A 23,795-nucleotide genomic window follows, 5' to 3' on the forward strand; every position below is an offset into this window, starting at 1 on the left:
CAAAATTTTGGACTTACTAATCTGAAAAATAATATTTCATTCAAAAATACCTGCAAGTTGATGACTAGGACTATGTGATTTATCGGATAAACTCATAGTAGCTTTAGAGATTACTGTTGAAAGGTTAGTGGTTTAGTATACATTTTAATTTTCCTCAAAATTTAATATCCCCAAAGTTTGTCATATTTTTCCTAGTGAATTGTAAAGTTAAAACATAAATATGACATGGATTAAGCATTCCATTGCCAAAATCATTTTAGATCTACGGAATTTTATTATTATAGTCTTGTAGCTTAATATACTTTGATGTGTCCATAGGCCATCTTAATATGTTTCTTCATTTATCTTGACCCTCAATCTTTGTATCGCTGTTGGTTAATCTCTTCCCCATTTGAAGACCATTTTGGATGGTGAATAAAAAATAAAATGGAAGTTGGGATTCATCACCTCTTCTATGTTTGGTTATTGAACAAGATAAAATATGTTAATGCAGTTGGAAATAGTAAACTTTTTAATAAATATGAACTAATGTACAATTGTTTCAGTTATTTCTGTTATATTAAACTATCTTGTTATAGTTGCAACATTTTCCCTAAGAAACAGATTCACCATTTTCTTTAAAACTCATGATTTTGAGCATAGTTGGAAAGCACGTTTGATATTCCTTTAGTGGATTTTAAAAGCCAACATATATGGGTTTTTTACTTCCTTGAAATCATTCTGAAAAATTTATATGATGCTTTTATATTGGACTGTTTCAGTGTCTCTAATACCTTTAAAAAATCAGAGTGAAACCTAAAGCTCCTTGTGAAACATACAATTTAATCTTCTCACCCCTCTACTCTCCAACACAGCACAACAGAACTTCTTTTTTGGGTTTGTTGGCATTGAGAATTGTTTCTTTTAGATTTTTTTTATTCCTCACCATCTGTATTCTAAACCGCTTCTCTGATATCATGGTAGTTTTTTTTTTTTTTTTTTACAAACTGTCTCACTAGTGTGTTAGCTGGATTTGCTGTTTTTTCTATATTGGGCCAAATGGTTCATATATCTAGAAAGGAATTTTCTTAAGTTGTAAAATCAGGTATATCATACCATGTATTATCAACTTTCATTAATTCAATGTATCTCACTTATGAAACTCTAATATAGTTGACAGAAATTTACTTAAAACAGTTATAATTTAGAGTATTGCATTTTCTTTTTCATTTTGTCTTTGCATTAGGGTTCTCTAGAGGGACAGAACTAATAGTATATGTGCGTGTGTGTGTGTGTGTGTATAAAGCATAAAAAAGTATATATACACACATATATATGTGTATATGTGTGTGTGTGTGTGTGTGTGTGTGTGTGTGTGTGTGTGTGTATATATATATATATGTATATACAGGGGAGTTTCTTAAGTATTAACTTACATGATCACAAGGTCCCACAATAGACTGTCTGCAAGTTTGAGGTGCAAGGAGAGCCAGTCCAAGTTTCAAAACTAAAAGAGTCCAATGTTTGAGGGCAGGAAACATCCAACACAAGGGAAAGATGTAGGCTGGGAGGCTAGGTTAGTCTCACCTTTTCACGTTTTTCTGTCTGCTTTACATTCACTGACAGCTGATTAGATTGTGCCCATCAGACGAAGGGTGGGTCTGCCTTCCACAGCCCACTGACTCAAATGTTAATCTCCTTTGGCAACACCCTCAGACATACCCAGGATCAATACTTTACATCCTTCAAATCTGTCAAGTTGACACTCAGTGTTAACCATCATAGTTTTATATAATTTGGTTGCTTTAATTTAATAATATAATAATTCTTAGATTATCCATGTAAACAGGAGCATATTAGGAAAACATTGCTTACGAAAATAGAATGTTCTCCCAGATTTTGTTTAGTCCTTAATATAAACCACTTACTGTACAACTACAAGGTTCAGGCATCATGCTAGGCACTTCCCATGCATTATAAGAGAAAGACAATGTATATACAAATTCTTTATATACAGTTACAGTATTGAGTCTGAATATTTAAAACACATGAACATCATAAAGGTAAGAGAGTCAAGTGACTTTGAGTGTACAGCTTTAAATAAATCTTAGTGAACTCCCTAACTTTAAAGCACAAATTAACCAAATCAAATGTTTTTAAAAAGGAAAGTGAAATAGTTCGTAAATAATTTATGTCATGGATTGTGTTGCCAAATAAGATGACATTTTTCTAATGTCTTATTTTTTAAATGTTTAAATACATGGACATTCTTGGTAACTAATTTAACATATCATACATTTTTTGTACGTTTTGATTTGGCATTCATTGCCTATCCAGAAGCTCTAGTCAAACTACCAGGAGGTCCGTTTTGGATTTTTTTTTCAAGCTTTTAAATTTGGGTCTCGATTCTCAGTTGGTAATATTGCCAGTGTTACCATTTTCATCTTATATTTCATTTGTGTTTCCTCTACCTGAAAACAGGCTTTTATGACCCATATTGTCCTCCTAGCTGTTAATTTTGGAATGACCTTTCTGAAAGATGTTTCAACTTAAATTTAAACACAGAAAAGTACTTGACACTCAAAAGGAATACACATTAATATTTTATCATATTTGTTTCAGATATTTTAAAAAATAAACTGTTAAAGGTGAATTTGAAGTCCTCTGTCTTATCTCCCTTATACAGTTCACATTTTTCTCTAGAAGCAACTGTTACCATGGATTGTGTATGTTATTCTGTCCATGTTTATATCCATTTTACATGTATTCATAAATAAATATTTTTAAGATTTCACATAAATGTGAAGTTTCATAGCATACGTATTACTCTGAAAGTTGTTTTTCCATTAACTATGAATCCAGTTGATACATAGGCATGTAGATCAAATTAAATAACAATCTCTTTGTTACCATAATAATGGGCATTAGAATTATTTAATTTAAAAAAACAAATTATACACATTGCTGCAATGATCATACTTGCACATGGTTCTGTGGACATATAGGGATTTACCTAGGTTACATGACTAGAGAAATTCTGAAAAACAATTTCATCCTACCCCTCTCTCACATAAAACATTTTCATAGTTAACTCTGTTTATAGGATAAAACCCAGAGTTTTCTGATTGACTTTTAAAGTCCTTGAAAATCACAAACATCTTTTCTGATATTTTCATTCACACATCTTTCTACTCTTGGCCAGTTCCCTATTTCATGGACATATTTATTTCTAAACCTAAAATTCTTTCTGTCCCCATACTGCTGATTCAAATATTTACCTTATTTAAAAGTCCTATTAGAATCCTTCCTTTTAGACTAATTCAGCTCACAGGGGACTGTTACCTTACGATTGCTATCAGTGAAAAATCATATAAAGCAGACTAAAAACAACAAATAGAGCTGCATTTGATTTTCATCAGAACAAGTGGTGACTGCCAAAAGAAATAACCCTATGGGTTTTTAAAATCAAGGAGCAGGGCTCAGAGTCTCTTCTCAACATACATTTGTAAATTTGATTAACAGACGTGGAATTCTGTGATTAACAGTAATGACAAATAAGTTGATATATAACATGCCATTTTTCCCCCTCTGAAGAAATGATCACAACAACGATTCAAGATTTATCTCCCAAAGTGATGAAGAAAATGAGGGTTTCCATAACTTTGGGCTGCCGCTTTGTTTCTTTTCTCCTTGGTCTCATCTGTGAGACTCCGGTATACTACAACATTTTTTTTCATAGACAAATTGTTAGCTGGAACATACTTTATAACCTAACGAAAGAAATGAAGGTTTAAGAGGATGCTTACTGACAAGTCCAAGTCTAATTTGGATCGAGATTTTCTGTGTGTTTTAGCCCATTGTTCTCCATTATTACTTTTATAGTAAGTCTACTTTGCAGATGAGGAGGCCCAATAATGAACAGTTATCTCAGTTACAAAAAGATTACAGACTTTAAATACATGCTACATTTCTTGGCAACCACTACAGAACATACAGATGTTGCATATCATTCTGATAATCAACTATTCTAAGTGCTTTTTTTTTTCCAGTGACTCAGTATAGATTGAAAGATTTTTGATACATTTAAAGCCATATTTGGGTTTACTTCTGAAAAATTCCTTTACACATTTTAGCAGAAGTGAAACTAAGGAACATATGTCAAGATCAAATTAATAGATTCAATTTGAATACCTCATTAATCAAAAAAATCAAATTATACTTAGAAGTAATTAATATATTTTTGGTAGGCTAGAATTTACTGGGTTCATCTGATTGACCACTGCTGTGCTGGATGGGACATTTTAATTGCAGCTATACTGGAGCTAGTAGGAATCATCTGAATTTATGGTAAATAGTAACTATAAAATTATTTTCAAGTTTTATTAAAGTAGTTTAGTTTGACTCATATTCATTATATTTACATAATTATACTATTACTTTTTATACTATTATAATAGTAAAGTACAATATACTGGAAAAAATACATTATGAAGAAAAAGTATGCTTCATTGTTGTGCTACAGAAAAATGTTTAGATGCAGAAAGATTATTGATGTCACAATGGTTATTGGAAGAAAATATTAGCAAACACTCAATGTACTGTTTGTTTTCTTTAGCAGGGAATAGATCCATTGAGAATCTAGAAATGATCATGGGAGCAAAGAGGTGGATATTCTGGCTATGGTGGAGAGCTTGCTGGTTTGTCACTACACCTATCCTTTTGATTATAAGTAATAATATACCATGAACTTGGTATCAATAATACATATATTCTAAAATAAACAGTAATTCACACTGAAGGCAAAGTAACTTTTAAAATGAATGATTTTCAAGTTTTGTAGTATTTATGGCTGATGTCTCCAAGTTGCCTAAATTAAAATGCCTTTGCAGTATTATTTTGAGACCATCAGTTTAAACATTTCCATTTGAGAAAATAAACACATCCATACAGATTTAAAAGTTATCAATAATTTCAAACTTATCCATAGAATAATTGAAAATAAATCATGAATTTTTTCATTCCCTAAAAAATATGTTGAGCCATCAATAATGTTCCTAACCTCTCTGACACAAAGATGCATAAGGCCCAGATCCTGCCTTCAAGGAATTTAGTTTAAATATACTGAATGCTGAGAAACAACAGTCATATTTAAATTATTTTATTTCTTAATGAGGAAGGTATCTGGCTCTGAAAGTAGTAAAAGAAACTTACCTGTGTCAATAGGGACAATGATTTATGTTAATAAATTCAACAACTAGTACTATTTAGGAGCTGAGGTAAAGCAAAAGTTGTCTTACTCAAGAGAAATAACATATAGACTTAAAATCTTCAAATAATATTTTAGGACAGTAGATGGCTGAGCACCAAAATAAACACTACACTGGATGGAGAATGATTATGGACTAGAAATAATGGTTGTAGGGTGGGGTAATGTCAAAGCTTCATAGATGTGTTTTGGTTCTCATTGCCTTCATGCTTCAAAGGCTTTCCTACAAAAGGCCATTAAGTAATTCTATCCAGGATTTGCCTCAAATCTAAAATGTCACGTTTGTAGAGAGGATTACATTTTTTAACATTATGAGATCAATTTCAAAAAGTGAGCAGCTTGAAACTAGATATGCTGACATTAAATATTTGGATACTTCATATTTTTGCTAAATGACTTTGAAAATGCTGTTAAATATTTTTATTTGACAAGTCTCCATAATAAAATTTTCCCCCTTTGTCAACTTAGAAGGTCTAGCTGGACCTCTTAACAAGCTAATACTCAATGATTATATAGGTTTGACACCTGAATTTAATTTAAATGCAAAAATGTTACATTAAAACGATTTACATTGCAATCTATTTTCTATAAAGTCATGTGTATGACTCCCCCATCCCTTATCCATTCTCTTGTAGTTATGTACATTTATAGTAATTATAAAATACATTTAAATTTCTGAATTAAATTAATGGAGGTAAGTCATTTAATTTTTGATATGGTTTGGCTCTCTGTCCCCTCCCAAATCTCATCTTAAACTGTACTCCCATAATTCCCATGTGTTGTGGGAGAGACCTGGTAGTAAATAATTTGAATCATGGGGGCAGTTTCCCCCATACCATTCTTATGGTAGTGAATACGTCTCATGAGATATTATGATTTTATCATCTTCCTCCTTTTCTCTTGCCGCTGTCATGTAAGAAGTGCCTTTCACCTCCCACCATGATTCTGAGGCCTCCACAGCCATGTGGAACTGTAAGTCCAATTAAACCTCATTTTCATATTAGTCTCATGTATGTCTTTATCCACAGTGTGAAAATGGACTAATACACTAAATTGATACCAGTCGACCCACTCTGGTATCAATTTCAGCATTGCTGAAACGATACCTGAAAATGTGGACATGACTTTAGATCTGGGTATCAGGCAGTGATTGGAACAGGTTGGAAGGCTCAGAAGAAGACAGGAAAATGTGGGAAAGTTTGAAACCTCCTAGAGAATTGTTGAATGGCTTTGACAAAAATGCTGTCAGTAATATAAATAATAAGGTCCAGGATGAGGTGGTCTCAGATGTAGATGAGGACCTTTTTGGGAACTGGAGCAAAGGTGGCTCTTGTTATGTTTTAGCAAAGAGAATGGTAGCATTTTGCCTCTGCCCTAGAGATTTGTTGAACTTTGAACTTGAGAGAGATAATTTAGAGTACCTGGCAGAAGAAACTTCTAAGCAGCAAAGTATTCAAAAAGTGATTTGGGTACTGTTAAAAAGCATTCCATTTTAAAATAGAAACAGCAAAAAAATTCAGAAAATTTGCAGCCTGATGATGCAGTAGAAAATAAAAACCCATTTCAACCTGGCTGCAGAAATTTGCATAAGTAACAAGGATCCTAATGTTAATCCACAAGAAAATGGGGAAAATGTCTATAAGGCATGTCATAGGTCTTCATGGCAGCCCCTCCCACCACAGACCTGGAAGCCTAAGGCAAAACAAAAACTGGTTTCATGGGCTGGGCCCAGGCTCCCCGTGTTATGTGCAGCTTGGGAGTTGGTGCCCTGTGTCCCACCTGCTCTAGCCATTGCTAAAAGGGGTCAACATATACTTCAGCCCATGGTTTCAGAGGTCCAAGCCCCAAACCTTGGCAGCTTCCACACGGTGTTGAGCTTGCAGGTGCAGAGAAGTTAAGAATTGAGTTTTGAGAACCTCCACCTACGTTTCAGGAGAAGTATGGAAATGCCTGCATGGCCAGGCAAATGTTTGCTGCAAGGTCAGAGCCCTCATGGAGAACCTCCGCTAGGGCAATATGGAAGGGGAATGTGGTGTTGGAGCCTCCATACGGAGTCCTTACTGGGGCACCACCTAGTGGAACTGTGAGAAGAGGGCCACAGTACTCCAGACCCCAGAATGGTAGATCCACCAACAGCTTGCGCTGTGCCTGAAAAAGCCACAAACTCTCAACACCAGCCAGTGAAAGCAGCCAGAAAGGGGGCTATATACTGCAAAGCCACAGGGGCAGAGCTGCCCAAGACTATGGGAACCTACCTCTTGCATCACCATGACCTGGAGGTGAGACATGGGGTCAAAGGAGATCATTTTGAAGCTTTAGAATTTGACTGCCCCATTGGATTTTGGACTTACATGGGCCCTGTATCCCTGTTTGGCCAATTTCTCCCATTTGGAATGGCTGTGTTTACCCAGAATCTGTACCTCCATTGTATCTAGGAAGTAATTAGCTTGCTTTTGATTTTACAGGCTCATAGGCGAAGGGACTTGCCTTGTCTCAGATGAGGCTTTGGACTGTGGTCTTTTGAGTTAATGCTCAAATGAGTTAAGACTTTGGCGGACTGTTGGGAAGGCATGATTAGTTTTGAAATGTGAGGACGTGAGATTTGGAGGGGACACGGGAGGAATGATATTGCTTGGCTCTTTGACCCCACCCAAATCTCATCTTGAATTGTACTCCTATAATTCCCATTTGTGGGAGGGACCCAGTAGGAGACAGTTTGAATCATGGGTGCAGTTTCCCACATACTGTTCTTGTGGTAGTGAATAAGTCTCATGAGATCTGATGGTTTTATCAGGGGTTTCTGTATTTGCATGTTCCTCATTTTCTCTTGCCACTGCCATGTAAGAAGTGCCTTTCACGTCCTGCCATGATTCTGAGGCCTCCACAGCCTTATGGAACTGTAAGTCCAATTAAGCCTCTTTACTTCCCAGTCTCAGATATGTCTTTACCAGAAGCATGAAAACGGATTAAAATAATTTTAAAATTAAACATAGATCTATATATAAGGATTCTTACAATCTATTGTTTTCTCATTGATTTTAGTAAAACAAAACAGCTAAATTTAAGGAAACTCCTAGATAATTTTTGGGTTTTATTTAGTTTTGCTTTACCAATTTCTAAATAGTTTTAATATTTCAACATTTCTAGTAGGTCTATTTTAACTTGGCCTTAAAGTGTTTTGAACTTTAAGATTCAGATTTTACTGTATTACCTAAACATATATTGAGGTTTTTTCTTTTTCCCTCTGTAAGAGGCTGAAAGTGAAATGTGCTTTGGTAAATACACACCATTAGTGTGTGAAATGCATGTGCGTATTTGATGTGCTAAAAGGGGAGCTTCATGCAGTGGGAAAGAATAGAAGCAGTTCCTAAGCAAGGAGAAAAGCATGGCCATTAAAACATACTTCACATTCTCATTGTATTAATCTATATGCTGGTTAGCTTATGGCATAGAATAAAATCATGCTATTATAAATCAAAGAGAAAACTCAATAACAGGATATTTCGGATATTATTTTGCTTTCAATCTGATATAGGGTCTAGTATTTTATTGAAATACATGTTGAACAAGTATTTGGATTTATAAATATATGATGGTATTAATTTTGGAAAAATGTATTCAATGTAAAAATAAAATTTATTTATTTAAGTTCTTTTCATATTGTTTATCTTCTGGCTTGTTACCTGATTATCTCAATTGCTTGAATGTGTTTTAATTTTAATTATTTTTGATAAATCACATCTAAGGAACAGAATCAAATTGATAATCATTAGTGCAATAAATTAGAATTTTTAGCTTTGTCTTTGTATACTTTACTTTCACAGGTAATATTTGTTTGGTAATTAATGCAATTTCATAGACCTGATTATGGCACAATTCCATGCCCTGATTGGGGAGTTGCTCTAGGCTGGCGCATAATTATTTTCTGCATTATTTGCATTCCAATTATGGCTATCATAAAAATAATTCAGGCTAAAGAAACATCTTTCAAGTAAGTGCATTAAAATTTTTTATACTTTATACAAAGTACATATGATTAAAGTGAAGACTAATTTACTCACATGATATCATATGAGAATATATGAGATGAAATTAATTACTCCTTCTTTGCTTCTTCTATACCTGACAACCATCTGTTAATAGTGCATAACATGGTATACATGGCATTATATTCTTTTTATTTTTATGGTCAGGCTGTTTATTAAGGAGGCAACCACATATACAAGTTAGGCTATAGAAATGTTTGCAAATCAAACATCATGTGATCTAAAAGGACCATGCATAACATCAAAAATGGACACCTGTGCATTCAATAAAAAGTTAATTTAAATAGGCCGAGGGCGGTGGCTCACGTCTGTAATCCCAGCACTTTGGGAGGCCGAGGCGGGTGAATCACGAGGTCAAGAGATCGAGACCATCCTGGCCAACATGGTGAAACTCTGTATCTACAAAAAATACAGAAATTAGCTGGGCGTGGTGGCATGTACCTGTAGTCCCAGCTACTCCGTAGGCTGAGGCAGGAGAATTGCTTGAACTCAGGAGGCGGAGGCTGCAGTGAGCTGAGATCTCGCCACTGCACTCCAGCCTGGTGCCTGGTGCCTGGTGATGGAATGAGACTCTCTCAAAATATAAAAAAGTTAATTTAAACATACATAGTCTAGATCATTCTAGAGGGATACAAACATCTAGGGCCATATATGTATCTAATTTTCTTTCAAAAAACTTTTTTTTATAAAAGTGATGTATTGAGATAATTTTAAAAAATATCTGACAATTATGAATGGTACCAGTTTTACAAAATGTGATTTCCAGGATAAGAAACTGAAAAACAGACAACTCTTCAGAGTGTTTTATATTATACAAACAAAATTTATAGAAAGATGATCTAGCAAATGCTTTAGTTAAGAATATTTATATTTTTCCAATCCTTTATACTTTTATTAACACACTAAAAAAACAACATTCAAACACTGAGAAAATAAAATAACTTTGGAAGCAGAGCTCATTGTTTTCTGCTTACATAAAGTGACAAATCTGGGCTGTTGGCACAAAATAATCGACATTCATAAAGCCCTTACTACTGTGTATCAAACATAAGTTAAAATCATAGGCACTAGTTTATCAGATCCACGTTTCTTCTGTAAGACTAACCACAGTAAATCCTTAGATTTTCCCAAACAGAAAAATTGTGATACACAAAGGCTTTCTAGTAAAAAGGCAATTTTTTCTCTTTAAGAAACTAAAAGTCAATGGCATGTGGTAGTACAACAGCAGGCAAAATAATACTTTACAAAACTCAGATCCAAAATACATTTTAACAAGTGATGAAACATTTTAATTTAAAAAAGACATTCTTTTCTGAAGCAGCTATTTAAAAACAAAGTCAAATAACCCGAATAGTCCTTTTGAAACTGATTATCTAACTTAAAAAATGTAATGTGTTTCATAATAGAGTTAAAATTCCTTTTAATTATTAGATGGCAGCATATATATTTTTTGAATGTTGCACTGAAAACTAAGACTTGTTTTGTTTTGTATGTGTTTTTTAAGAGACAGTAGCTAGTTCTTTCTTTTACATAGGAGATAACCCCCTCTCAAAAGAAGAGTGTTTATCTTCTTCTGAAAAGTAACATTTTTTAGTTCATTATCATGTAGAAATCTGGCGCCACACTTTCCTGAGCCACCCCATCACCCTCAAATTCAAGGATAAAATTTCTTCCTTGTATTATATACCAAATATATAATACTGGCAGTTTAAATCTCCAGCCGCTTGTACTAAATGAATGACTCCCCTCTGGTCAAGCTGATAGACTACCATGGAGGTCATAACAGAATGGAGGTCCTGGTTTTAAGTTTTTATCATTCTCTCAACCTATCAACCTTAATAATGTCCTGAATATCAAGCCTTCCACTTGTCTCTCCCAATCTCTTTTGCCAACTTATGGACTGTCTTTATCAAGAAATGAACTTATGTTCAAATCTCTAAAAGCTTTTATATGAACTAACTGCCAATATGTTAGAGCTGTTCAAATTAAGTATTTAAAAACAGACCTCATAATAATGAGAGGCCTGCTACAGAAGGAAGTTTTGCTCTAGTAAGAGTCTGATAAAAACTAAAATAGGCCATTTCAAGGGTGTATTAAGAGCCATTAGAGAGCAACTATTTATCAGGTTAGAGTCATATGTAGTAGGTTTGTTACCAAAAATGCAAAAACTGATATAAGGCAGAATCTAAGTCAAAAGGGAAAGAATTTTCAATAGACATTTTATACAGTTACTCAGTTTAAAGTGGATCAACTTAAGTAGGATTTAGCAGGCTATATTTTCCTACCACATAATAGACCATTATGCCATGTAATAGCAACAATATAACTGTCATCACCAGAGATTTTGTAGGTTAAGCGCATAGATTTCTTCCCCCTCTCTCTCTCATTGTATGGTTCTGTTCCAGGTTGTAAGCACTGAGGTGGTGTTATATCAAGAATAAAGACACATGCTACTTGTTCTTTCCTATCATATTCTTTATATATTTTCTGTGTTTCTCTATACTAGACTATAAGCTACTTGTGGAATAAGTCTGGTCATACTTGTTGCTGTATCCTCAAGCCTTACTACAGTGCTTAGCATATGACAGCTATGACATCTATACCTGTGCTGAATTGTCCCTGAAGATGTCACAAAGCAAATGACCTGTTTGCTTTATATCCATAGTCACTACTTTTGAAACCTTATCTGGTTATAATATACATGCTACTAGTGTTTTTATGCTGGAATAAGCCTGGTAAATATCTGGAACCGACTCTAGACCCTGAGTCATCTTTCTTCCATGGAGGTCTAGGCGGATAAAGTTTATTATGATATCTCAGTATGAAAATGAGAAAGTAGGTTCAGGAGTCTGAGATTTAAATAAATTAGCAAGTCCTTACAACAATGGATCCAAATCAATGGTTTCATCCTGGAAATTTTTTTCCTTTGTTCTTGAAACATATCCCAGGTACACACTGATTTAGATCCTTACCTCACACTCATCCTAAGGCCAGCATGGAAATGTCTGAGAAGTCAGTGAAGGTACAGAGTAGTCACACTGTTACTCTAATGGGTTTACATATCTTGTTTTGAATTCATTTACATACTCAGTTATTTTTGTTTAGCAGTTAATATACTTCTATTAACAACTAGTTACATTTGATTATATTTTTTTTCGTGGTAAACTGTTCATTATTAAGAATTCAGATGAGTACTTTTTACCTTTCTATGGTTCTTATTGTTAGTAAAGAAAAAAAATTAAAAATACAGTTCAATATTTACTTGTTTACAGACTATAGCACTTAAATTCTAACACAAGAAGTTTTCTTTTCTTTCTTTCTTTTTTTTTTTGGCATTTTGGTGCCTTGTAAGTTGCTGCAGAGCAGCTTCTAACTGGGGTCCATATCTGTAACAACATTGTGGGGAGAGATATAAAGGCATGACAAATCCCCAAAAAGAGTCTGACAATGAAATACCTACTGTTAGTGGCAGCAGAAAACCAGAATGAGATCTCATTGAAAAAAAAATGTGATCTTTTTAAGAATGGGGGAAACTTTTTTATTTGTATGTTAACTGAGTAGGGAAATGTACATACTATATCCATGATAGTATGATTCTTTTCATATTTAATCAGGAATGCAATATAAAAATGTGAATTTCATAGTGCTCAGTCATGTGCTTAGTATATTTATTTTTGGATTATCTATCTGTAAAACAGACACAAATAACAGTCTCTATATCATAATTATATTTTTATAAATATTATCATGTCTAATACATTGAAGGCTTTTTTGAGCTAATTACTTAGAAAAGTTACTTTTTCCATTACACAAGTTTTCAAAATATTATTTACTTGTATTTTCTTAATCTACAATCTTTCTTTTCCACAAATCTGTGGGGAATATAAATAAGTACACTTGAAAGAAATCGTTAAAACTTAAGGCCCCACTTAATTAGAAATGTGATAAACATATGGACAAACGTATTATGAATATTATAAGAGGACTGTAGCTTAATATTTTTATCCAAATATGTTTAAAAATGTCATGCATTTGTTACAGTTCATGTTTTCTGTGTGAACTTAGCAGCTAATGTGCTTTATGAAGAGTGATGTAAGAGAAAAATAAGGATCCCATGGCCAGTAAGAAATTTAGAAAATGAAATTTTTAGTACTTCTTCTCCCATATACAATCTTCCTTCTGTGGGTTATTTGGAACAAAACTATGACCCATTTAATTTCTATTGTGTTTCACACAATTAAGAGTTGTTCATTACACCCTCTGAAATACACGTTTTATTTCAAACAGCATATGGACTGAAATATTAATGAGAAAATGGCTTTAATCAAATCTAGCATTTCATGATTGTGATACCTGACTGACAGAGTGATTTTGTCTTAGATGAATAAGTTATTACTTACAGGTGATAACTTGCTTACATACTATTAGAAGATAAACTTGTCAAACTTGTCAAGAATGAGAAAAGTCAAATTAGAAAGTCCTATGTCCTAGTTTCCTTACAAAAGATAATTAAATATATTACTAAGAGTTTTATATATTTTTTATATATTATATACTGACGACAACTGGTTTAAGCATCACAACCTGTGATGATAAACACTGCCTACATATATAGAGAACTTTCATCAATTCTTAAGTTTCTTAAAAAAGGGTTCAGGGAACTGAAACTATATGGAATATTTTCTGTGTGTACTTCTACATGCATTTTTCTAGGGATAGAGTCCATGGTTTTCTTCAGAATATCAAAGAAACCTGTGACCTAAAGAAGTTTAAGTACCATATGCACTACTGCTGACATTTTGTGCTTGGAAAGTGAGTGACGACAGAAGGAAGAATTTTTCTTACATATTTTAAATTGTTTTCTCTTTCTTGTAATCAAAGATTAAAGGAGTAATAAATTAATGGGTTTCTTTAATTTATACCGGTAATTTATCTAAGGGGAGGGGACATGAAAGTAGGTTAATAGGTAGGCCTCTAATTGAATTACCTCAGCAAGTTATGTACATATGTATAAGATGAAGTTGCTCATTCTGAAGGTTTCCTTTGAAGGCAGGTCAAATGCTGCTTAGTAAACCTTAAGAGATTATTAATTTCTTAGTTATACCAGATTTTATAAAATAATATTTTAAATAGATGGCTAACTAGAGGTTAGAAATACTTTTCCTTAACTTTAATCCACATTATCTTTCATGCATTCTACAACCACATTTTGGTACTATTTAAGGTGTGCAATTTTCCATAGGTGACTTGCAATTCAGGGACAATCTGGGCATTTTAAATGAAAGAATATATAATTGGGAAAAGTGTTAAGGAAAGAAATCCCTTTCAAAAGCTGACCACAAAGAATACTTAAAAGTTTTTGTAACTATCTTCACAAATGTGTAAAGCACAGATATTAACAGAGTGCTTGGCATATTGTAGGGTGCTCAATGATAGTTTTTATTATTATACCCAGGTTCAACAATGGCAAGAAACACCATTCTACATAATGGAAAACATTTCCATCAAATCCCACTTACTTTAATGCAAACTTGGAGGCAATTTATGATATTGTATTGTAAACCATTAATGACAACTGTTTTTCACAGTTGAGTGAAGGTAAAATCACTATATCTCAACTAGAGTCTGTTTACTGTAGCTTATTTCTTGTTAAGAAACTTTTGAACTGTTTTTGTTTCTCTATTGTGCTTTTATTCCTTCCCCAATAAATCTATTTTAGCCATATGTAATCAATTAAAGTATAAGTAAGAAACTTGGTAAGTATCTGGATTTTTCGTATCTGACATGGCATCCCCTCTCTCTTAAAAAATAAGTCATTTAGTAACAACACACAATCGAATGAGTCTACTCAGTGTCTTTAATGATTTCCACCACATGCATTACATCTTGTATGCTTTTAGGTGGATTTCCGGTGAGCTGATGCACCTCTTACACCCCTGGAAACTAGGATATGTTCCAGTTCAGCCAGTTTGTATTCTACCATACTGAGGTTTACCAATATTCGTTTCTGCATGGCTATGGAGTGCGGGAAAGTGTTTAAAATATCCCGAGGGAGGTTGTTGACTAAAAGATGATGGTTGCCTGTGTTGCTGTTAATTAACCTAGTAGAAGAGGGTCTTACTAATGCAAGAGCAGTTGAATTTGATGACATTTCGCCAGTTGACATTTCAGCAGTTGATATTTTGTCAATGTTTCTCTGTAAAGGAAGGGAATTATACATATGTAGTTTATCGGATTAAGCAATTTCCAAACTATAGAACAACTTGGCTAATTTTGGTTACCAAAATAAACTGATTTCCCCTAAGAGGTGGAAATTAAAAATATATTGAATTACTACATTAATTCAAAAATATATTCTTCCGAAACCAGACTGAGAAAAAATATATATGAAAGTTGCCTTTAGTGTTAACGTTTCATATCTTTCCTTACATTTCCTGAGCACTCCAGCAGGTAAATTTATAAACCCTGTCTTTGACTCTTACCTAAAAGCACTTTACTTGTGACTTTAACATCAAGAAATCCACATTCATACTTTAATTATTTGTGAATGCCCAGAAAGTGCGCATAAAATAAAGATGGTGAGAGTAGCAAACAGACACGTGGGGGAGGAGAAGCAAGAGAAGAGAGAAGGTACAGATTCTTAAAGTGGGAAATGGTGGTTGGGAATGGGCACTTACAATTGCACATTACTCTCCAATGAGTGAAAAGCTGACCACATAACTTAGGGACCTGGGGCTTTTTAGAAGAGAAATTTAGAAATACATTTCCTTAATTTTAATCCACATTATGTTACACGCATTCTACCACTACTGTCGAGTCACTGGTCAGAATATAGGAATTGCGGGAGTAAGGGGTAAAAGTCTGGGGCTCCTTCCAACGAAAAAGAGGAATGAGGTAATCTTCTCTTACCTCTCACTTTACTATATTTTACTCTCTTACATACACACTCCCCAGTCCATATATTCATCTACCTTCATCTAATTCAAATCTCTCTTACATTCACCATTACCTGAAAGCGATTTTTCCAGAAGACGAACATCAAGGCACACAGAATGCCGCTCGCTAGAAGTAAAAAGACGTACATGGCTCCTCTTTGACCTCTTCTCTGTTCTTCTCAGCTGGTAGTTGGGAATTACTGGGCCACTAAGCTGCCCGAATTTGGGAAACTTCGGGCCAGGATGCTAGGCGTGGTGGACTGCCTGGTGCAACTGGGATGGTCTGTGTTGTCCTGCTTTATATACTGAAGAGGGTGCGAGACGTCACAGTTGGGCACACACGTGGTGGTGCTGCGTCACAATAAGATGACATAACAATCGCCCCTGCTGGAAACCAGGCAGCACTTAGCAACTGCCCACCTGGTTAGTGTTAGGTCCTTACAGAGGAGAGTGAAAGACAATGAGGAAGTTTGGGATTTCTGGGAAGCTGAAACGTGGTAGAAGTAGAGGCTCCATATTTATTGGTTAAATAGAGTATATAAAAAATTGACCAGGCGCGGTGACTCACGCCTGTAATCCAAGCCCATTGTGAGGCCAAGGCGGGTGGATCACGAGGTCAGCAGTTCAAGATAAGCCTGGCCAATATGGTGAAACCCTGTCTCTACTAAAAAAACACAAAAAATTAGCCAGGCATGGTGGCGCACACCTCTAGTCCCAGCTACTAGGGAGGCTGATGTAGGAAAATCGCTTGAACCCAGGAGGCAGAGGTTGCAGTGAGCCTGAGATGGCATCACTGCACTCCAGCTTGGCGACAGAGCGGGACTCCTAAAACAAAACAAAACAAAACAAAACAAAACAAAAAAACCCTGATGCTGCTCCTAAAAATATGTCTTTGCTGCAAACACTCCTTTATTCACTTCAAAAACAAGACAGAAATGCACTGTAAAAAGTAGTTACCCACAAATTATCTTTGCCAGAAACCACTTACTCCACACTCACATTGCTATTTTAGAATTTACTCCAACCCTAGTCACATTAGCATAATTATGTACGTTTGCGTCATTTTACAGTTTAAGAAATAATTTTGGAGACATTTTCACACATAAGCCTCACAACAAATTTATATTAAAGGTATTAGTTTTTTAATTTCACATTTATACCATGACTTTTTAAAAAAATTTATTTATCATCTTTCATTTTAACTTCTGGGATATACGTGCAGGATGTGCAGGTTTGTTACACAGGTAATCATGTGCCATGGTGGTTTCCTGCACAGATCACCCAGGTATTAACCCCAGCACCCATTAGCAGCTCTTCCTGATGTTCTCCCCTCACTCATTCCTGCCCGCCCCTCACAGGTCATGGTGTGTTTTGTTACCCTCTACCATGTGTCCATGCGTTCTCATCATTCAGCTCACACTTACGAGTGAGAACATGTGGTGTTTGGTTCTCCAGAGCCAAGATATTTTTACTACTGTGTCTATTTTTGCAAATGTGGAAACAGATCCATGTGTTAAACTCATTTAAAACTATTAGCAAAAGCAGGACTTGACTCTCTGGAGGTTGGGCCCTGAGATAAACTCCACCATGCCATCTTTATCCGCATGATCTTCACCTCCACTCTGATTTGTGAGTATCAAGTATTTAATATTCTCCAATGAAGGAATTGAACAGTGTAGTTGAATTTGTATTAATGGGAGGTAGCACGTACAGGAATCATTGCACTAGACAAGTTAGAAATGTTCAAGAAATTTAGTTAAATGTAGACTATAGATACAGGAAACGGGCAGAGAAATGCTGGAAAGGGGAAGGGTGTGGTCCCTGGCTAGGGCTCCACCCGCTCAGGCCTGTGCCCATGGACGTAGGTTCTTACAGGCATTTCTGTTTTCTTGTCAAATGGTTCATTTCCCAAGACAACCCTGGCCTTCCATGTCCCCATGCTGTGCCTATAAAAAAAAAAAACTGGACACCCTAGCAGGCACAGACACAAGTGGCTGGATGTCCAGAGGAGCACACCAGCAGAACCCACAAGACACTTCATGTTGAGAGGATGTTGATGGGTGAGAGCATACTGACAGGCACTGATAGGAAAACTGGCAGACCGTTGACTGGTGGAACAATGCAGAATTTGTTCGGGGTGTTTGGAGGGGAGCCCAGATGCTGAGTGGCCCAACTTTAGGGGAAAACCACCTTTCCACTCAATCTCCCTTTGGCTCCCCCATCTGCTGAGAACTACTTCCACTCAATAAAACCTTTCGCTCATTCTCCAAGCCCATGTATGATCCAGTTTTTCTGGTATACAAAGGCAAGAACTCTGGATACAGGAAATTCTCTGTCCTTGCAATAAGGCAGAGGGTCTAATTGAGCTGTTTAACGCAAGCCACCTAAAGATACCAAAACTAAAAGAGCATATGGTAACATGCGCTCTCTGGGGCCTCAGGAGCTGTAAACATTCACCCCTAGATGCTGCCATGAGGTTGAGCCCCCCAACTTGCCCATCTGCTTGCTCCGCCTAGGGGTTTTGTGCAACAAGCCACCAGAGAAGCGAGCCATACCCCTGTCACACACACCCTGTAAGGAGGACAAGGGAACTTTTCTCCATTCACTATGACACTGACCTAACATCCAGAACTTAAAAACAATAGCCACTGTAATCTCAAGGTGATCATCCAACTGCAACCCCATAACTCTGCTAGATAAACAACCCTCATCTTCATATATATGGGAAGGGGAGTAATTATATTTTTATTTTTCTTATATCACACCATTTCCTAGTTATGAGTACAAAGCTTAACATTTTATTGATTCAAATAATATTTATTTAACACATACTAGACACTGTGTTGTATTTTAAGAATTTGATTATGAGCAAAAATAAAGTCTTTCTCCACCTGGAATGTGCATGCTAGTGTAAGAGACAGATATTAATCAAATACAGAAATGCATGTGAAAGTGCTGAGATAAATAGTACCAAGGAGTATGTAGTGGTGTGGGAGCTCATAATAGGATATAGGATCTAAAGGGGAGTGAAGTACCTGGCTTTATGGCTTACTCAATGGGATGGATAGAAAAATGACCAAGTATCGAGTTGCTGATCATTAATTTAGTCTTGGGCACATCAAATTTGAGGTGACTTTGAGACAGGAAATAAATGGAGATAAGTGAAGACATAAATTTGTGAGTCATCTGCATGTAAATGATAATTGAAACTCCAGATATAAAAGAAATTTCTTCATGTCAGTGTACGGAGTACAAATGAAGAGAAGTTTGAATAGAGCATTGAAGGATGTTAATATTTAGTGGCTGGGCAATGATATTTCTATTAGTTTGTGAGTTTTCTGATATCTAAATTTCCTGTTTCATTGAATAAAAGTCAGTGAAGCCCATTAACCTTATTTCTAACAATGGGATTTTGAATTTTGATCCTACTGGTATTTAAGTGAAAACTACAGAAATCTTGGAAAATACTCTCATCAAACACATTAGAGTACTGTTGCTAATCATTGATTTCTTAATTTTATTTTTAATTGTAATACATATATAACATAGAATTTAACATTTTAATCAATTTTAAGTGTATAGTTTTGTGGCAATAGCTACATTCACATGGTTGTGCAACCAACACAACAATCCATTGCCGGAGCTTTTTCAACTTCTCAAACTGAAACTCTGTATTTATGAAACATTAACTTCCCATTTTCCTCTTTCCCTAGTTCTTAACAACCACCATTCTATTTTCTGTCTCTATTAATTTGACTACATTAGATACCTCATACAAGGGGAATTATGCAATATTTGTCCTGTTCTGAATGACTTATTTCAATGAGCATAATATATATACTCAAGGTTCATCCATGTTGTAGCATGTGGCAGAATTTTCTTTCTTTCATGAAGGGAGGGCTGCATAACATTCCACTGTATCTGTACACCATGTTTGGCTTAGCCATTCTTCTGTTGATAAACTTTTGTGTTGTTTTCATGTTTTAGTATTATAATTAATGCTGCTTTGAACATGAATGTACAAATATATCTTCAAGACCCTGCTTTTTTTTTATTTGGGTATATACCCAGATGTGAAATTGCTGGATAATACAGTAATTCTATTTTTAATTTTTTCAGGAACTTCATAGTGTTTTCCACAGCAGGCACACCATTTTATATTTTCACTAACAGTGCACAAGGTTTCTAGTATCTCCATATCCTCCTCCACACATTATTTTCTTTTTTCTTTCTTTTGTGTATAAAGTAGATATCCTAATGTTTATCAAGGGGTTTCATTGTGACTTTGATTTACATTTATGATTAGCGATGTTGAGTGTCTTATCATGTGCTTGTATTTTTGGAGAAACCTCTACTCAAGTTGTTTGCCCGGTTTTTAATTTGTTTGTTTCCTGTTGTTGAGTTGTAGACGTTCTTTATATGTTCTGGATACTAATCTCTTATTAGATATATGACTTGGAAATATTTTCTTTGTTCCTGTGTGTTGCTTTTTCACTCTTTTAATGGTGTTCCTTAATGCACAAAAATTTTTAATTTAAATGAAGTCCACTTTACCTATTTTTTTTCTTTGTTACCTGTAATTTTGTTGTCATGTCCAGGAAATCACTGCCAAGTCTAACATGAAGATTTTCTCAAATGTTTTCTCGAAGAGTATTATAGCCTTACCCCTTAAGTTTTGTTTCTTGATTGCTTTTGAGTTAATTTTTGTATATAGTGTAAAGGGTCCAACTTTATTAACATCTGTAGACCCAGTTTTCCCAGCACCGTTTATGGAAAAGACTAATTATTCCTCATTGAACAGTCTGGGCACCCTTGTTAAAAATTAATTGACCATATATTCAAGGGTTTATTTCTGTGTTCTCTGTTCTGTTCAATTACCACGTGTGTCTTTATGTCAGTAGCAAATTGTTTTGACTACCATAGTTTTGTGGTAAGTTTTTAAATCAATAAATATGAGTTCTCTAACTTCATTCTTACTTCTCAAAACAGTTTTGGCTATTTGATGTCTCTTGTGTTTCCAAATAAATTTTAGGATGGATTTTGATATTTCTGCAAAAAACATATTGGGATGTTTCCATAGGGTTCACATTGACTTTGTAGATCCCTTTAGGTAACATTGACATTTTGAGATTGTTAAGTATTTTGCTCCAATATTATAGCCTATATTTTTATTTATTTGTATCTTCACTAAATTATTTCAGCAGCATTTTCTCATTTTTAGTGTACAAATGTTTTGCCTTCTTCATTAAGTGAATTTCTGTGTTTTATTCTTTTTTGAGACTATAGAAAATAGACCTGTTTTCTGATTTTTTTTTTCAGATTTTATTGTTAGTGGGCAGAAATGTAAGTGAGTTTTGAGTGTTTGGATTTTACATTCTACAACTTTGCTAAATCTTTTTATTAGTTCTAATTGCGAGTGTGTGTTGTGTCTGTGTGTGTGTGTGTGTGTTTAATGTTTTGGGCTCACTAAATATAAGACTATGTTTTTTGCAAACAAAGATAATTTTACTTCTTCCTTTTCTATTTGGGGACCTTTTGTTTTTTCTTTTTTAATGGCTCTGGCTAGAACTTTTAGTACCATGTTTAGTAGAAGTGGCAAAAGAGGGTATCCTTGCCCTGTTGCATGACTTAGAAGAAAGGCTGTCAACCTTTTACCATAGAGGAATTTCAATTTCTAGTTTTTGAGTGTTTTCATCTTGAAGTCTGTTGAATTTTGTCAAATACTTTTCTGCATCAATTGAGATAATCATGTGCTTATTTCCTTTTTACTCTATTAATGTGATGTATTATGCTGATTGATTTTTATACATTGCATTATCCTTGCTTTCCGGGAATAAGTCCTACTTGGTTAGGATGTATAATTCCATCTACATGTATCTTTATACATAAAGTATGCTTCCTGTAAGCAGCAGATAATTCGTTCCTGTTTTGCCATCCATTCAGCCACTCTGTGTCTTTTGATTGGAGTGTTTAGTCCATTTACATTCAATGATATTATTAAGTAAGAACTTACTCTTCCGTTTTTACTATTTGTTTTCTGAATGTTTTATGGTCTTCTCTTCCTTTTTTCCTTATTTCCTGTCTTGATTTTAGTGAACATAATTTTCTCTAGTGGTATACTTTAATTTTTTAATTTCTTTCTTTCTAGTTTTTTGTGTATCTCTTGTATTTTTTGATTTGAAGTAATCATGATTCTTGCACATACTATCTTATAATCCATTGTATTAAACTGATGACAACACTGATTGCATAAATGAAAACATAAAATAAAAAATAATAAATGTTTATGTTTTAGCTTTGTACCCCCACTTTTTAACATTTTGTTGTTAATCCTTATGTCTTAATTTACTGTGTATGTTTTGAAAAGTTGTTGTAGTTATTAATTTTGATTGTTTTATTGTAGTCTTCCTACTTAAGAGTAGTTTACACACCACCATTATAGTGTTATATTATTCTGCTTTTCTGTGTGCTTACTATTACTAGTAATTTTTGTACCTTCAGATGATTTTCTCTGCCTCATTACCATCATTTTCTTTCAAATTGAATAACTCACTTTAGTATTTCTTGTAGGGTAGGTCTGCTGTAGATGAAAGCCTTTAGTTTTTCTCTTCTTGGGAAGGTCTTTGTTTGTGTTTAATGCTTGAAGGATATTTCTACTGGCTACAGTATTCTTGGGCAAAAGTGTTTTGTCCTTTTTTTTTTTTTTTCCTTCAGCACTTTAATTATGTCATGCCTCTTTTACCTGACCTGTAAGGTCTCTTCTGAAAAGACTTCCAGACATATTGGGACTGCATTGTAAGTTGTTTGTTTCTTTTTACTTGCTGCTTCTAGGATCCTTTCTTTATCCTTGACCTTTGGAAGTTTGGATATTCAATGCCTTAAGATATTTTTCTTTTAATTAAATCTGCTTGGTGTTCTATAACCTTGCTATATTTTAATACTGATATCATTTTGTAGATTTGCAGTTTTCTGTGTTTTTATCTTCTTGAATAAACTCTCTATCCCTATCACTTTCTCCACCCCTTCTTTAAGGCCAATAACTCTTAGCTTTGCTCTTTTGAGGCTATTTTCTAGATCCTGTAGGAATGCTTATTTTTTTTTTCTTTTCTGACCATGTATTTTCAAATAGCCTGTCTTCAAGCCTACTCTTTCTTTTGCCTCAAAATTTCTGCTGTTAAAAGATTCTGATTCATTCTTCCATATGTCAATTGTCTCATTCATCTCTAAATTCTGCATGATTCTTTTCAATAATTACAATCCCTTTGTTAAATTTATCTGATAAAATTCTAAACTCCTTCTCTGTGTTATCTACAAGGCCATATATCTCCTTTTTTTTTTTTAAGAATTTGTTTCTGGGGCCTTATTTAGTGCATTTGGTGAGGTCATATTTTCCTGTATTGTGTTGATGCTTGTAGATGTTCATCAGTGTCTGGGCATTGAAGAGTTGGGCATTTATTATAATATTCACTCAGAACTAATTTATGACTGTCCTTCTCAGGAAGGCTTTCCAAGTATTTAAAGGCACTTTGTCCCCAACCCAATAACGCTGTGGTTTCTTTAGAGTCATAG

General features: G+C 34.6%; 1 protein-coding gene and 1 pseudogene across 1 annotated transcript; one reads left to right on the top strand and one right to left on the bottom strand.

The window, feature by feature from the left end:
• The window catches only part of LOC116536571, a 74,341-nt pseudogene extending 61,562 nt beyond the window's left edge, over positions 1-12,779 (top strand).
• Positions 12,780-15,130: 2,351 nt separating this feature from the next.
• Positions 15,131-16,530, bottom strand: CT83 (cancer/testis antigen 83). The gene is made up of 2 exons (XM_032258311.1): positions 16,301-16,530; positions 15,131-15,487 (listed from the first exon to the last, which is right to left on the bottom strand). The coding sequence occupies exons 1-2, from the start codon at positions 16,373-16,375 to the stop codon at positions 15,188-15,190; spliced, it is 375 nt and encodes a 124-aa protein (XP_032114202.1). The 5' UTR covers positions 16,376-16,530; the 3' UTR covers positions 15,131-15,187.
• Positions 16,531-23,795: the final 7,265 nt, after the last annotated feature.

The sequence above is a fragment of the Sapajus apella genome, unplaced genomic scaffold (assembly GCF_009761245.1).
Source record: "Sapajus apella isolate SASKATOON/1434 unplaced genomic scaffold, GSC_monkey_1.0 scaffold102, whole genome shotgun sequence".
Lineage (NCBI taxonomy): Eukaryota > Metazoa > Chordata > Mammalia > Primates > Cebidae > Sapajus > Sapajus apella.